This window comes from Pristiophorus japonicus, chromosome 5, assembly GCF_044704955.1.
Source record: "Pristiophorus japonicus isolate sPriJap1 chromosome 5, sPriJap1.hap1, whole genome shotgun sequence".
NCBI classification, from domain to species: domain Eukaryota; kingdom Metazoa; phylum Chordata; class Chondrichthyes; family Pristiophoridae; genus Pristiophorus; species Pristiophorus japonicus.
In genome coordinates, this window is record NC_091981.1 from 297,495,668 (window position 1) to 297,513,086 (window position 17,419).

The 17,419-nt window shown below is 49.1% G+C and overlaps 1 protein-coding gene across 1 annotated transcript in view; it reads right to left on the reverse strand.

Moving 5' to 3' along the window:
* Positions 1-16,529, reverse strand: part of ppp1r16a (protein phosphatase 1, regulatory subunit 16A) — a 47,834-nt gene extending 31,305 nt beyond the window's left edge. Inside the window, exons 1-3 of the mRNA XM_070881919.1 lie at positions 15,476-16,529; positions 1,259-1,329; positions 68-213 (exon numbers count right to left, since the gene is read on the reverse strand). Of these exons, the coding sequence (XP_070738020.1) occupies positions 68-213; positions 1,259-1,329; positions 15,476-15,722 (464 nt within the window). The 5' untranslated portion in view covers positions 15,723-16,529. The remainder of the gene's footprint in view (positions 1-67; positions 214-1,258; positions 1,330-15,475) is intronic.
* Positions 16,530-17,419: the final 890 nt, after the last annotated feature.

Consider the following 17,419-nt stretch of genomic DNA (forward strand, 5'->3'; position numbering starts at 1 on the left):
CCCCACCCGCCCCCTTTCCCCGCACCCCCCCCCACCATTCTGTGTTGGCTGTGACTGGGTACGTAACTGTGTGATCAGTTGCTGCACCAGATGTAGGTGCCCACAGGTGGCGGCTGCATGCACTGGGGTCCACAGCTCACTGTCGCACGCATTCACGTCCGCTCCCGCTTCCAGCAGCAACTTGACAATTTCTTCGTAGTCGTCGATACAACACTGTAAAACAAGGCGAGAGATGGAGCGAGGGCTGTTCGAGCACAAAGTATTAAAGGGGAGGGCCAGCGCACAGCAACCTAAAACCCACGCTTCCAGCACGAACACTCCTCTGTGTCCCTCGCCCCGCATATACACTTGCAAAGGAAAAATGTGCAGGGCTATGGGGAAAGAGCTGGGACGGGTACAATGGACCAAATGGCCTCCTGCTGTGCTGGATGGGCCAGAAGCCCCCAATTGCTCCCTGGTATTAATGAACCGTGAATTTAACTCTTGTTCCAGCAGTCACGGCCCTAATGAAAAGCTGCACAATGTCACAGGATCGAGTGCTCCCTGACACCACACAATCTCCAGCAGCACTACACTCACAGACTAATGGTGCACCAACACCACACACTGGGCGCACTCAGCTACAGTTACACAGGGTATTGGTGAGGCCACACCTGGAATACTGCATGCAAGTTTGGTTTCCATAGTTACGAAAGGATGTACTTGCTTTGGAGGCAGTTCAGAGAAGGTTCACTCGGTTGATTCCGGAGATGAGGGGGTTGACTTGTGAGGAAAGATTGAGGAGGTTGGGCCTCTACTCATTGGAATTCAGAAGAATGAGAGGTGATCTTATTGAAACGTATAAGATTATGAGGTGGCTTGACAAGGTGAATGCAGAGAGGATGTTTCCACTGATGGGGGAGACTGGAACTAGAGGGCACGATCTTAGAATAAGGGGCCGCCCATTTAAAACAGAGATGAGGAAAAATTTCTTCTCTCAGAGGGTTGTAAATCTGTGGAATTCGCTGCCTCAGAGAGCTGTGGAAGCCGGGACATTGAATAAATTTAAGACAGAAATAGACAGTTTCTTAACCGATAAGGGGATAAGAGGTTATGGGGAGCAGGCAGGGAAGTGGAGCTGAGTCCATGATCAGATCAGCCATGGTCTTATTAAATGGCGGAGCAGGCTCGAGGGGCTGTATGGCCGACTCCTGCTCCTATTTCTTATGTTCTTATTACACTCCCCGACTGTACGTGCCACACAAAGTCTCTCACTCACCTGATGCAGTGCAGTCAAACCATCCTCATTATACAAGTCTGGGGTTATTCCATTCTTCAATAGCTGCTGAACTGCAAGAAATGAAACATTTTTTTTTAAATCGCTCGTCACTAAGAGATTTACAAGTGATCGGACTTTGAAACAGTTGAACAATGTTAGATATCAGGAGTGGCCAGACTCCATCCAGCCCTGACTGAAGTACTCCCAGGGCAGGTACAGCACAGGTTAGATACAGAGTAAAGCTCCCTCTACACTATCCCATCAAACACTCCCAGGGCAGGTACAGCACAGGTTAGATACAGAGTAAAGCTCCCTCTACACTGTCCCATCAAACACTCCCAGGGCAGGTACAGGGGGTTAGATACAGAGTAAAGCTCCCTCTACACTGTCCCATCAAACACTCCCAGGGCAGGTACAGCACGGGTTAGATACAGAGTAAAGCTCCCTCTACACTGTCCCATCAAACACTCCCAGGGCAGGTACAGCACGGGTTAGATACAGAGTAAAGCTCCCTCTACACTGTCCCATCAAACACTCCCAGGGCAGGTACAGCACAGGTTAGATACAGAGTAAAGCTCCCTCTACACTGTCCCATCAAACACTCCCAGGGCAGGTACAGCACAGGTTAGATACAGAGTAAAGCTCCCTCTACACTGTCCCATCAAACACTCCCAGGGCAGGTACAGCACAGGTTAGATACAGAGTAAAGCTCCCTCTACACTGTCCCATCAAACACTCCCAGGGCAGGTACAGCACGGGTTAGATACAGAGTAAAGCTCCCTCTACACTGTCCCATCAAACACTCCCAGGGCAGGTACAGCACGGGTTAGATACAGAGTAAAGCTCCCTCTACACTGTCCCCTCATCCAGCTCAACATGGGGACTCCTGAAGCCATTGATTCCTTGCATGCCCTGCCCATTGTCTCGGGCTCAACCATGGCGCCCTGTTCAACTCGGGGCTCAGCTTTACAACACCCCATACCCTCTTCATCAAAGACCACTTCAAGACTGGCGCCTCTTCAAGACTTAAAGACCCACCCAAGCTTCCCCCCTGACACCCTCCTAACCCGAGCTCCCTCGCCCCGCCCGACCCCCCCTCCCCTCTCCTCCCACCTCCCCATCCCGAGCTCCGCCCCTCCCCCTCCCAATCCGAGCTCCCTTCCCCACTCCCCAACCTTCCCCTCCCCCCGCCCAATCCACTCGTCACCTTGAGCTCCCCCCTCCCCGACTCGACCTTCCCCCACCCCCCCCCACCAACACGACCTTCCCCCCCCCCTCCCCAACCGCGACTCCCCCCATCCCCAACTCACGCAGGCAAAGAGCAGTTATAGATGGACCTGGATCTGTTCAGAGACCGGTCACCAGTGGTGTCCTGCAGGATCAGTGTTGGGACCATTGCTTTTTACTATTTTTATTAATGATCTGGATTCAGGAGTTGGCAGCACAATTTGCTAATGATACCAAGATCAGTGCGAGCGCTAGAAGTGTAGAAGAGGCTCGTCTGATTCAGGCAGATCTTAAAGTGTTGGGAGACTGGGTTCATGACTGGAAAACGATGTATAAACTAGATAAGTGGAGTGTTTTGCATGTGGGCAGTGCAAATGCTAAACATTCATACACTCTCCAAGGAAAGGTATTAGAGAGAGATTTGGGTATTCTCGGGCATACATCCTTAAAGGTGAATGAGCAATGTTGTTCAGTGATGGCTAGAACAAATAAGAACATAAGAAATAGGAGCAGGAGTTGGCCATTTGGCCCCTCGAGCCTGCTCCGCCATTCAATAAGATCATGGCTGATCTGATCATGGGCTCAGCTCCACTTCCCCGCCCGCTCCCCATAACCCTTTACTCTCTTATCGCTCAAAAATCTGTCTATCTTAGGGTGTTGGGGTGTATCCATAGGACAATTGAGTATATGACCAGGCGTACTGTTAGTCAGCTGCCCGAGGCAGACTGTGCGATTTTGGTCAAAGACTGAAATAAGCGTCAATCCTGAACCTGAGCATTTACTGAATAATTACAGAGCACCTCAGGGCTCAGGCCCAAGAGCGGCACTGGATTCAGCCAGAGAGAAGAATGAAGGTTTGACTAAGATAGCGTCTATCCAGCGAGGACTCGGATCCTGTTACAGCTGCTCTCATCATCAACTGCTACCCCAACAATAAACTGCCCCCGGCTCACACACTCACAACAAACTACTCAATGGAAACATTCAAATCCACCGGGGAATGTCAGACAACCCAAATCAGTTTGAGAGACATTTAGACGCTCAGTGAGTTCACTACTGGTACAGAGGCCATGTGTGATACTTGTGTCTGAGCTCACTACTGGTACAGGGGCAGTGTGAGATGCTCGTGTCTGAGCTCACTACTGGTACAGAGGCCATGTGTGATACTTGTGTCTGAGCTGGTACAGGGGCAGTGTGAGATACTCGTGTCTGAGCTCACTACTGATAGTGTGAGATGCTCGTGTCTGAGCTCACTACTGGTACAGGGGCAGTGTGAGATACTCATGTCTGAGCTCACGACAGGTACAGGGGCAGTGTGAGATACTCGTGTCTGAGCTCACTACTGGTACAGGGGCAGTGTGAGACACTCGTGTTTGAGCTCACTACTGGTACAGGGGCAGTGTGTGATACTCGTGTCTGAGCTCACTATTGGTACAGGGGCAGTGTGAGATACTCGTGTCTGAGATCACTACTGGTACAGGGGCAGTGTGCGATACTTGTGTCTGAGCTCACTACTGGTACAGGGGCAGTGTGAGATACTTGTGTCTGAGCTCACTACTGGTACAGGGGCAGTCTGAGCTCACTATTGGTACAGGGGCAGTGTGAGATACTCGTGTCTGAGCTCACTACTGGTACAGGGGCAGTGTGAGATACTCGTGTCTGAGCTCACTACTGGTACAGGGGCAGTGTGAGATACTTGTGTCTGAGCTCACTACTGGTACAGGGGCAGTGTGCGATACTTGTGTCTGAGCTCACTACTGGTACAGGGGCGTTACGAAGTCGCTCACTGTTGCCGTACTGCTGTTGGCTGGCTGGTACAAACTGTAGCATTTGTGCCAAAACGTAGACAATTGCTTCCTGTATTTATTTGGAGCGAGAACGAGGCGTCTCTTGTCACCAAAACAGCTCCTCATTAATCGCAACAATGCTAGAAACTGTTCAAATAAAAATAATGCCACAAATCTGAAATAAAACCAGAGAGGTTGTGCTTAAAGTGTATAAAAGACTTGTTAGGGAAGACCTTATTGAGGGGTATAAAATTACGAGGGGCCGAGATAGAGTGTTTCCCTTAGCAGAGGGTTCAATAACCAGGAGGCATACATTTTAAGTAATTGGGGGGGAGGTTTAGAGGGGAGTTGAGGGAAGTTTCTTCACCCAGAGGGTGGTGGGGGTCTGGAACTCACTGCCTGAAAGGGTGGTAGAGGCAGAAACCCTCACCACATTTAAAAAATACTTGGATGTGCACCTGAAGTGCCGTAACCTGCAGGGCTACGGACCTAGAGCTGGAAAGTGGGATCAGGCTGGATAGCTCTTGGTCGCCTGCGTGGACACGATGGGCCGAAATGGCCTCCTTCCGTGCTGTAAATGTCTCTGATTCTAAATGCTGGAGACACTCTCGGGTCAGTCAGCACCTGTGAGCAGGAAGGACAGGCTAACGTTTCAAGGGTAGAACTCTCTTTTGTCTCAGGTTGCACCAGACGGTTTACAATGTTCGCAACCATGTGACGCCTCTGACACCCTTATCCTCTTCCGCTGCATCACCGCCTCTGCCTCAACAGCAGCCAATCTGCCCCCGGAGCCCTCATTTACCTCAGGCTCCAATACTGCAAGGAGAGACTCGCCTTCTGCCTGGGTCCAGCACCAGACACACTCACTGGCCGCCTCCCGTCACTCCTGCTGCTTGTTTTCCCTGAGGAAGCTGGGACTTTCCATCAAGGCGTCGGCAGAAATGGTCACTGATGTAAAAAACATCAATGCTGCAGCTCCCCCCACTGCACTCCCTCCCCAGCCCAGGCTCCTGGATCCACCTGCATCAGCCTTGCATCTGCACCCGACGCTCGCTCCACACCTGGCTCCAGGCCGAAGTACGGTTCTCCGCTCCCATCCTAATACAACAACAACAACTTGCATTTATGTAGCAGCTTTAATGACGTAAACCGTCCCAAGGCACAAGAGATTAATGTGCAAAGTTAAAGCACATGGGATTGGGGGTAGTGTACTGACATGGATTGAGAACTGGTTGTCAGACAGGAAGCAAAGAGTAGGAGTAAATGGGTACTTTTCGGAATGGCAGGCAGTGACTAGTGGGGTACTGCAAGGTTCTGTGCTGGGGCCCCAGCTGTTTACATTGTACATTAATGATTTAGACGAGGGGATTAAATGTAGTATCTCCAAATTTGCGGATGACACTAAGTTGGGTGGCAGTGTGAGCTGCGAGGAGGATGCTATGAGGCTGCAGAGCGACTTGGATAGGTTAGGTGAGTGGGCAAATGCATGGCAGATGAAGTATAATGTGGATAAATGTGAGGTTATCCACTTTGGTGGTAAAAACAGAGAGACAGACTATTATCTGAATGGTGACAGATTAGGAAAAGGGGAGGTGCAAAGAGACCTGGGTGTCATGGTACATCAGTCATTGAAGGTTGGCATGCAGGTACAGCAGGCGGTTAAGAAAGCAAATGGCATGTTGGCCTTCATAGCGAGGGGATTTGAGTACAGGGGCAGGGAGGTGTTACTACAGTTGTACAGAGCCTTGGTGAGGCCACACCTGGAGTATTGTGTACAGTTTTGGTCTCCTAACCTGAGGAAGGACATTCTTTCTATTGAGGGAGTGCAGCGAAGGTTCACCAGACTGATTCCCGGGATGGCGGGACTGACATATCAAGAAAGACTGGATCAACTGGGCTTGTATTCACTGGAGTTCAGAAGAATGAGAGGGGACCTCATAGAAACGTTTAAAATTCTGACGGGGTTAGACAGGTTAGATGCAGGAAGAATGTTCCCAATGTTGGGGAAGTCCAGAACCAGGGGTCACAGTCTAAGGATAAGGGGTAAGCCATTGAGGACCGCGATGAGGAGAAACTTCTTCACCCAGAGTGTGGTGAACCTGTGGAATTCTCTACCACAGAAAGTAGTTGAGGCCAATTCACTAAATATATTCAAAAAGGAGTTAGATGTAGTCCTTACTACTGGGGGATCAAGGGGTATGGCGAGAAAGCAGGAATGGGGTACTGAAGTTGCATGTTTAGCCATGAACTCATTGAATGGCGGTGCAGGCTCGAAGGGCCGAATGGCCTACTCCTGCACCTATTTTCTATGTTTCTAAGGCGCTTCCCAGGAGTGCTTTCAAACAAAATTGGACTCTGAGCCAGACAAGCAGAGAAGATAGATTATGAGAGTAAACTAGCAAGAAATATAAAAACAGATAGTAAGAGCTTCTACAAGTATATAAAAAGGAAAAGAGTGGCCAAAATAAACGTTGGTCCCTTAGAGGATGAGACTGGGGAATTAATAATGGGGAACATGGAAATGGCAGAGACTTTGAACAAATATTTTGCATCGATCTCCATGGTAGAAGACACTAAAAACATCCCAATAATTGATAATCAGGGGGATATTGGTGGGGGAACTTAAAATGATCACTAGACAAAAAGTACTAGACAAACTAATGGGACTGAAGGTGGATGAGTCCCCTGGAACTGATGGCCTGCATCCTAGGGTCTTAAAAGAAGTGGCTGCAGAGATAGTGGATGCATTGGTTGTAATTCCCTGGATTCTGGAGAGGTCCCATGGATTGGAAAACCACAAATGTAACGCCACTATTTTTAAGAAAGGAGGGAGACAGAAAGCAGGAAATTATAGACCAGTTAGCCTAACATCTGTCGTTGGGAAATCATTATTAAGGAAGTAGTAGCAGAACATTTTGAAAATTGTAATACAGTCAAGCAGTCAACATGGTTTTATAAAACGGAAATCATGTTTGATAAACTTGCTGGAGTTCTTTGAGGATGTAACGATCAGGGTGGATAAAGGGGAACCAGTGGATGTCATGTATTTGGATTCCAGAAGGCATTCGATAAGGTGCCACATAAAGTTTACTGTACAAGATAAAAGTTCACAGGGCTAGGGGTAATATATTAGCATGGATAGAGAATTGGCTAACTAACAGAAAACAGAGTTGCGATAAATAGATCATTTTCAGATTGGCAAACGGTTACTAGTGCTGGGGCCTCAACTATTTACAATCTATATTAATGACTTAGATGAAGGGACCGAGTGTAATGTAGCCAAGTTTGCTGATGATACAAAGATGGGTGGGAAAGCAAGTTGTGAGGAGGATGCAAAGAATCTGCAAAGGGATATAGACAGGCCAAGTGAGTGGGCAAATATTTGGCAGATAAGAGTATAATGTGGGTAAGTTTGATGGTAGAAAAAATAAAAAAAGCAAATTATTATTTAAATGGAAAAAAATTGGCAAGTGCTGCAATACAGAGGGACCTGGGGGTCCTTGTGCATGAAACACAAAAAGTTAGTCTGCAGGTACAGCAGGTGATCAGGAAGGCAAGTGGAATGTTGGCCTTTATTGCAAGGGGGATAGAGTATAAAAGCAGAGAAGTCCTACTACAACTGTACAGGGTATTGGTGAGGCCACACCTGGAGTAATGCATACAGTTTTAGTCTCCTTATTTGAGGGGGGGATCTACTTGCATTGGAGGCTGTTTAGAGAAGGTTCACTAGGTTGATTCCGGAGATGAGGGTGTTGACTTATGAAGCAAGGTTGAGTAGATTGGGCCTATGCTCAATTGAGTTTAGAAGAATGAGAGGTGATCTTATTGAAACATACAAGATAATGAGGGGGCTCGACAAGGTAGATGCAGAGAGGATGTTTTCCCTCGTGAGGGAATCTAGAACTAGGGGCATAGTTTCAGAATAAAGGGTCGCCCGTTTAAAACGGAGATGGATGGGAAAGCAACTGGTTTAGCCATTCACTGCCAAATCTACATAAAGCATTATCGGGTCCTGCTCTTGTCTGCCAAAATTGCTCACTATTCCAGGATCATTCTGGAATGTAAAGATAAACCCCGACTTTTATTCTCCATTGCTAACCTTCTTCTTAAACCCCCCTGTCCTGCCTGCTCTACCCTCACCCCCAACAATAAGTGTGAGGAGCTCACGGACTTCTTTGCCTCTAAGATTGAGACCTTCCGTTCAGCCGCCTCTGCCACTTCCCTTCCTTCACCGAGCCCACCGGGCCAAACTACCTCTAAGGATCCTCCCTGCCCTAGCCCTGACCTCACATCTTTCTCTAGTTTCTCTCTGATCTCATCTTGTACATGAGACCCACATCCTGCTCCCTCAATCCTATCCCACTAAACTGCTTACCCCCAACTTCCTTTTCTGGCTCCCATGTTAGCTGACATTGTTAAGGGTGCTCTCTCCTCACCACCTGTCTGCAGCTTTTGACCACTCCATCCTCCTCCAACACCTCTCCACCATCGTCCAGCTGGGTGGGACTGCACTCGCCTGGTTCCATTCTTACCTATCTCATCATAGACAGAGAATCACCTGCAATGGCTTCTCTCCCCGTCCCCGCATCGTTAACTCTGGCCCCCTCCTATTTTTCATCTACATGCTGCCCCTTGGCGACATCATCTGGAAACACAGTGTCAGTTTCCACATGTACGCTGACGACACCCAGCTCTACCTCACCACCACTTCTCTTTACCCCTCCACGGTCTCTAAATAGTCATACTGCTTGTCCGTCTGGATGAGCAGATTTTTTTCTCCAATTAAATATTGGGAAGATCGAAGCCATGGTTTTCGGTCCCCGCCACAAACTCCGTTCCCTAGTCACTGACTCCATCCCTCTCCCCAACTCCTGTCTGAGGGTGAGCCACACTGTTCACAACCTCAGTGTCATATTTAGCCCTAAAATTAGCTTTCAACCACATATCTACAGCATAGTTCCAACTCCATAATATCCCCCATCTCTGCCCTTGCCTCAGCTCATCCGCTGCTGAAACCCTCATCCATGCCTGTGTTACCTCTAAACTTGACTGTTCCAACACACTCCTGGTTTAAACTAATATGGCAGGGGGATGGGAATCTATGCAGGGAGATAGAGTGAAGTAAAATGGGAGCAGAAGCAAAAGACAGAAAGGAGATAAGGAAAAGTGGAGGACAGTGAAATCAAGGGTAAAAATCAAAATTACAACATAATTCTAAAAGGACAAAGAGCGTTAAAAGGACAAAGAGCGTTAAAAAAACAAGCCTGAAGGCTCTTTGTCTCAATGCGAGGAGCATTCGTAATAAGGTGGATGAATTAACTGCGCAGATAGCTGTTAACAGATATGATATAATTGGGATTACGGAGACATGGCTCCAGGGTGACCAAGGCTGGGAACTCAACATCCAGGGGTATTCAATTTTCAGGAAGGATAGACAGAAAGGAAAAGGAGGTGGGGTAGCATTGCTGGTTAAAGAGGAGATTAACGCAATAGTAAGGAAGGACATTAGCTTGGATAATGTGGAATCTGTATGGGTAGAGCTGCGGAACACCAAATGGCAGAAAACGCAAGTGGGAGTTGTGTACAGACCACCAAACAGTAGTAGTGAGGTTGGGGATGGCATCAAACAGGAAATTAAGGACGCGTGCAATAAAGGTACAGCAGTTATCATGGGCGACTTTAATCTACATATAGATTGGGCTAACCAAACTGGTAGCAATACGGTGGAGGAGGATTTCCTGGAGTGTGTAAGGGATGGTTTTCTAGACCAATATGTCGAGGAACCAACTAGAGAGCTGGCCATCCTAGACTGGGTGTTGCGATATGAGAGAGGATCAATTAGCAATCTTGTTGTGCGAAGCCCCTTGGGGAAGAGTGACCATAATGTGGTAGAATTCTTCATTAAGATGGAGAGTGACACAGTTAATTCAGAGACTAGGGTCCTGAACTTAAAGAAAGGAAACTTCAATGGTATGAGACATGAATTGGCTAGAATAGACTGGCAAATGATACTTAAAGAGTTGACGGTGGATAGGCAATGGCAAACATTAAAGATCACATGGATGAACTCCAACAATTGTACATCCCTGTCTGGTGTAAAAATAAAACGGGAAAGGTGGCTCAACCATGGCTAACAAGGGAAATTAGGGATAGTGTTAAATCCAAGAGGCATATAAATTGGCCAGAAAAAGCAGCAAACCTGAGGACTGGGAGAAATTTAGAAGTCAGCAGAGGAGGACAGAGGGTTTAATTAGGAGTGGAAAATAGAGTATGAGAGGAAGCTTGCAGGAAACATAAAAACTGACAGCAAAAGCTTCTATAGATATGCAAAGAGAAAAAGATTAGTGAAGACAAATGTAGGTCCCTTGCAGTCAGAATCAGGTGAATTTATAATGGGGAACAAAGAAATGGCAGACCAATTGAACAAATAATTTGGTTCTGTCTTCACGAAGGATGACACAAATAACCTTCCAGAAATACTAGGGGACCGAGGGTCTAGCGAGAAGGAGGAACTGAAGGAAATCCTTATTCGGCAGGAAACTGTGTTTGGGAAATTGATGGGATTGAAGGCCGATAAATCCCCAGGGCCTGATAGTCTGCATCCCAGAGTACATAAGGAAGTGGCCCTAGAAATAGTGGATGCATTGGTGGTCATTTTCCAACATTCTATAGACTCTGGATCAGTTCGTATGGATTGGAGGGTAGCTAATGTAACCCCACTTTTTAAGAAAGGAGGGAGAGAGAAAACAGGTAATTATAGACAGGTTAGCCTGACATCGGTAGTGGGGAAATTGTTGGAATCAATTATTAAATATGTAATAGCAGCGTATTTGGAAAGCAGTGACAGGATCAGTCCAAGTCAGCATGGATTTATGCTTGACAAAGCTTCTAGAATTTTTTGAGGATGTAACTAGTAGAGTGGACAAGGGAGAACCAATGGCTGTGGTGTATTTGGACTTTCAAAAGGCTTTTGACAAGGTCCCACACAAGAGAATAGTGTGCAAAATTAAAGCACATGGTATTGGGGGTAATGTTCTGACGTGGATAGAGAACTGGTTGGCAGATAGGAAGCAAAGAGTAGGAATAAATGGGTCCTTTTCAGAATGGCAGGCAGTGACTAATGGGGTACCGCAAGGTTCAGTGCTGGGACCCCAGCTATTTACAATATACATTAATGATTTAGACGAAGGAATTAAATATAATATCTCCAAGTTTGCAGATGACACGAAGCTGGATGGCAGTGTGAGCTGTGAGGAGGATGCTAAGAGGATGCAGGGTGACTTGGACAGGTTAGGTGCGTAGGCAAATGCATGGCAGATGCAGCATAATGTCGATAAATGTGAGGTTATCCACTTTGGTAGCAAAAACAGGAAGGCAGAATATTATCTGAATGGTGACAAATTAGGAAAAGGGGAGGTGCAACGAGACCTGGGTGTCATGGTACATCAGTCATTGAAGGTTGGCATGTAGATACAGCAGGCGGTGAAGAAGGCAAATAGCATGTTGGCCTTCATAGCGAGATGATTTGAGTATAGGAGCAGGGAGGTCTTACTGCAGTTGTACAGGGCCTTGGTGAGGCCACACCTTGAATATTGTGTTCAGTTTTGGTCTCCTAATCTGAGGAAGGACATTCTTGCTGTTGAGGGAGTGCAGCGAAGGTTCACCAGACTGATTCTCGGGATGGCAGGTCTGAAAGACTGGATCGACTGGGCTTACTTACATTCACTGGAATTTAGAAGAATGAGAGGGGATCTCATAGAAACATATAAAATTCAGACGGAATTGGGGAAGTCCAGAACCAGGGGTCACAGTGTAAGGATAAGGGGTAAGCCATTTAGGACCGAGATGAGGAGAAACTTCTTCATTCAGAGGATTGTGAACCTGTGGAATTCTCTACCACAGAAAGTTGTTGAAGCCAGTTCATTAGATATATTCAAAGGGGAGTTAGATGTGGCCCTTAGGGCTAAAGGATCAAGAGTATGGAGAGAAAACAGGAAAGGGGTACTAAAGTTGCATGATCGTCATGATCATACTGAATGGTGGTGCAGACTCGAAGGGTCGAATGGCCTACTCCTGCATCTATTTTCTATGTCTGTGGAAGGCCTCCTACATTCTACCCTACGTAAACTTGATGTCATCCAAAACTCTGCTGTCCGTGTCCTAACTTGCACCACCCATCATCCCTGTGCCCGCTGACCGATATTGGCTTCCGGTTAAGCAACACCTCGATTTCAAAATTCTCATCCTTGCTTTCAAATTCCTCCATGGCCTCGCCCCTCCCTATCTCTGTAATCTCCTCCAGCCCCACAACCCCTTCCCCCCCCCCCCCCCACCCCCAAGATATCTGCACTCCTCTAATTCTGCCCTCTTGAGCATCCCTGATTATAAATGCTCCACCATTGGTGGCCGTGCCTTCTGTTGCCTAGGCCCTAAGCTCTGGAATTTGCTCCCTAAACCTCTCTACTTCTCTTTCCTCCTTTAAGATGCTTCTTAAAACCTATCTCTTTGACCTTGGTCACCTGCCCTAATTTCTCCTTATGTGGCTCGGTGTCAAATTATTTGTCTCATAGTACTCCTGCGAACGCACTGAAGCAACTCGCTAATGCTTCTTCAACAGCACTTATCAAACTCACAACCTCTACCATCTCATCATCATCACAGGCAGTCCCTCGGAATCAAGGAAGACTTGCTTCCACTCTTAGCACGAGTCCTTAGGTGACTGAACAGTCCAATATGAGAACCACAGTCTCTGTCACAGGTGGGACAGATAGTCGTTGAGGGAAGGGGAGGGTGGGACAGGTTTGCCGCACACTCCTTCCGCTGCCTGCGCTTGATTTCTGCATGCTCTCGGCGATGAGGCTCGAGGTGCTCAGCGCCCTCCCGGATGCACTTCCTCCACTTAGGGCGTTCTATGGCCAGGGACTCCCAGGTGTCAGTGAAGATGTTGCACTTTATCAAGGAGGTTTTGAGGGTGTCCTTGTAATATTTCCTCTGCCCGCCTTTGGCTCGTTTGCCGTGGACGAGTTCAGAGTAGAGCGCTTGCTTTAGGAGTCTCGTGTCTGGCATGCAAACTATGTGGCCTGCCCAGTGGAGCTGATCAAGTGTGGTCAGTGCTTCAATGCTGGGAATGTTGGCTTGGACGAGGACGCCAATGTTTGTGCGTCTATCCTCCCAAGGGATTTGTAGGATCTTACGGAGATATCGCTGGTGGTATTTCTCCAGTGACTTGAGGTATCTACTGTACATGGTCCACGTCTCTGAGCCATACACGAGGGTGGGTATTACTATGGCCCTGTAGGCCATGAGCTTGGTGACAGTTTTGAGGGCAATGAGACCTGGATGTCATGGTACATCAGTCATTGAAAGTTTGCATGTAGGTACAGCAGGCGGTGAAGAAGGCAAATGACATATTGGCCTTCATAGCTAGAGGATTTGAGTATAGGAGCAGGGAGATCTTGCTGTAGCTGAACAGGGCCTTGGTGAGGCCTCACCTGGAATATTGTGTTCAGTTTTGGTTTCAGAAGGACGTTCTTGCTATTGAGGGAGTACAGTGAAGGTTTACCAGACTGATGCCCGGGATGGCAGGACTGACATATGAAGAGAGACTGGATCGACTGGGCCTGTATTCACTGGAGTTAAGAAGAATGAGAGGGGATCTCATAGAAACATATAAAATTCTGACGGGACTGGACAGGTTAGATGCAGGAAGAATGTTCCCGATGTTGGGGGAGTCCAGAACCAGGGGTCACAGTCTAAGGATAAGTGGTAAGCCATTTAGGACTGAGATGAGGAGAAACTTCTTCACTCAGAGAGTTGTTAACCAGTGGAATTCTCTACCACAGAGATTTGTTGATGCCAGTTCGTTAGATATATTCAAGAGGGAGTTGGATATGGCCCTCACGGCTAAAGGGATCAAGGGGTATGGAGAGAAAGCAGGAAGGGGGTACTGAGGTGAATGATCAGCCATGATCTTATTGAATGGTGGTGCAGGCTCGAAGGGCCGAATGGCCTGCTCCTGCACCTATTTTCTATGTTTCAAACACTCTTTTCCTCAGGCGGCCGAAGGCTGCACTGGTACACTGGAGGCGGTGTCGGATCTCGTTGTCAATGCCTGCACTTGTTGATAGGAGGCTCCCGAGATAAGGGAAGTGGTCCACGTTGTCCAGGGCCACGCCGTGGATCTTGATGTCTTGGGCGGCAGTGCTGTGCGGCGAGGACAGGCTGGTGGAAGACCTTTGTCGTACTGATGTCTACCACCTAGAAGGACAAGGGCAGCAGGTGCATAGGAACACCACCACCTCCAAGTTCCCCTCCAAGTCACACACCATCCTTGGGATTATATCGCCATTCTTCATCATCGTTGGGTCAAATTCCTGGAACCCCCCCTTCCTAACGGCACATTGGGAGCACCTTCACCACACGGACTGCAGCGGTTCAAGGCAGCAGTTCACCACCACCTTCTCAAGGACAATTCGAACTGGTCTTGCCAGCGATGCCCACAACTATTTTGTTGTTGAACATTAATACAAGTGCCCCCTGATTAAAGAGGGGCACTAAAACTGACCCATTAAACAAATTAAACTTTTCACGGTAAACTTAAATCATATTAAAATGTGGTTGCCGGGGGGTGATGATGCACTCCAGTCCCTCCGGCGCCCACCTTTCGTGGAAGGCCGCGAGCGTAACGGTGGACACCCTGGCTCGGATGGAACCGCGGAAGAGAGGCAGGCAGTCGGGCTGAACGACCCCCTCGGCCGCCCGCTGCCTGGACCGGTTGATGGCCACCTTGGCCGTGCCCAGGAGCAGGCCCACGAGGAGGCCCTCCGACCTGCCCGCTCCCCTCCGCACAGGGTGCCCAAAGACCAGGAGCGTGGGACTGAAGTGCAGCCAGAATTTGAGGAGCAGCCCCTTCAAATAATGGAATAGCGATACCCACATACAGAGAGCAAACATTTTAAAAAGTACCCCTTCCTTCCCCAGTGAAGCACGTGCAGTTACCAACAACCCCAGCACCCAACGAACACACGCACACACACACGCACACACACACAGACACACACACACACACAGACAGACACACACACACAGACACACACACACACACAGACAGACAGACACACAGACACACACACACACACACAGACACACACACACACACACAGACACACACACACACACAGACAGACAGACAGACGGTCATTACCTTCCTCGACGTCATTCCGAGACGCTGCCTCCAGTAGGCGGATGTTGTCGGGGAACCGGATCCTCTGCGGCGCCCGGTTGCTTCTCCGTTTGTCCAGCTTCGCTTTCTTCCCTTGCGTGTCCTTCTCGAACTGCGCCCACTTCTTCAGCTGCTGCGTGCGCCGCTTGTGGGCGTGCTTGAGCCGTTCCTGCGTGGTCATTCGCCCCACCAGCGGCAGCTCCGCCAGGAGCTCGCTGTGTTCTGCCATGATTGTCCACACCCTGGGCAGGGGGGGGGGGGGGGGGTGCTGGTGGTGAGGGCGTTATTTAACCTCGGAGCCCGCGCCCGCCCCCCCTCCCCAACCCCCACCCCCAACCCCCCCGACCTGTCGCCGCAGCAGAACCAAGTGAACTCTTGCTCTGCTGTCTCGTCACATATCCTCAGCGACAAAACAGAACGACGCTGCACAGGGTAATGCTGGATTCTGCCACAGTGGTGTCGTCCTCTCTCTCGAGTCAGGCTCAGTGTTGATAATTGTCCGTGTCAGCTCTTCAGTTTGTGTACGTCAACGAAAAAGAGAGGAGAGGAAGCAACTCTGCAGGTTATCCCAAAGTTAATCGAGGGGAGGTGCAGAGACACCATAAACACTGGCACTGTTGTCAGACATCAAACCGCAGCATCCGTCAAGCCTCCCTCCTCCTTCTCAGGAGCCCGTGCTCGGAAGACAAGGGGGTATTTACGAGACAACAGCTGCAGAAAGGCGTTCTACAGTCACTGGACTGGCCCCCTCCCTCCTCCCCCCCGACACAATGGAATGCAGCCAGCAGTGCTGGAGCTGGGAGGAGGGCATGAAGAGCAGGCCAGGGACACGTTTACCCCCACGGTCGAGCCGAGTCCGTTCACAAACACGGGGCACCTGCACTGCGGGGCGTGCGGATTGGCTGTTCTCGGGGAGGGAAATTTCCCCCCCCCCCGACTGCGGTAATACAGGGTCTCCTCGCGTACAGTCCCGAGGTGGTTAGCACGCTCGTTCTACACAGGGCCTCAACCCTCCTTGGCCGCCTGCGAGGTAGGTTTCTCCACAGCCCCCGCCCCCACCCCCCCGTCTCATAAAAGAATGTCCAGGTGAGCACACACCCTGCCTGGGGCAGCGCTGAAGATCTCGGCACACATCGCCTTCGCTGCTCCCCGGTGACCAACAACGTTTGATGCCCTGGAAGGTGTAGAGTCGGGAGTCAGTCGGGTTTAAATTAAACAGGAAATGTTACCCACACCTTTGTGTCTCCGAGTGACTGAGACCCGCTGGCCATGTTTCAGCTTGCCTTCTTGCAGTCAGTGCATCGAGATGCTGAGGGAGAAGAAGAAAAAGCTGTCAATAAAGGCTCTGTTGTGCGATACACACAGCTTTCAAGTGTTGGGAGTTAGAGTTTAACCCCGTCAATGCCGCAACTCCTTTGATGTGATCTAGGAACAAGAGGAGGCCATTCAGCCCCTCGAGCCTGCTCCGCCATTCAATTCGATCACGGCTGATCTGTACCTCAACTCTTGGTCCCTTGATACACTTACCCAACAACAATTCATTAAAGACTTGCATTTCTATAGCGCCTTTCACAACCACCAGACGTCCCAAAGCACTTTTTAGAGCCAAAGAAATACTTTCGTTGAAGTGCAGTCAATATTGTAATGTCGGGAAACGCGGCAGCCAATCTGCACACAGCAATCTCCCACAAACAGCAATGTGACCAGGTCATCTGTTTTTGTTACGTTGATTGAGGGATAAATATTGGCCCCAGGACACCGGGGATAACTCCCCTGCTCTTCTTCGAAATAGTGCCACGGGCTCTTTTACGTCCACCCGAGAGAGCAGACGGGACCTCGGTTTAACGTCTCATCCGAAAGACGACACCTCCGACAGTGCAGCACTCCCCTCAGCACTGCACTGGAGTGTCAGCCTAGATTTCTGTA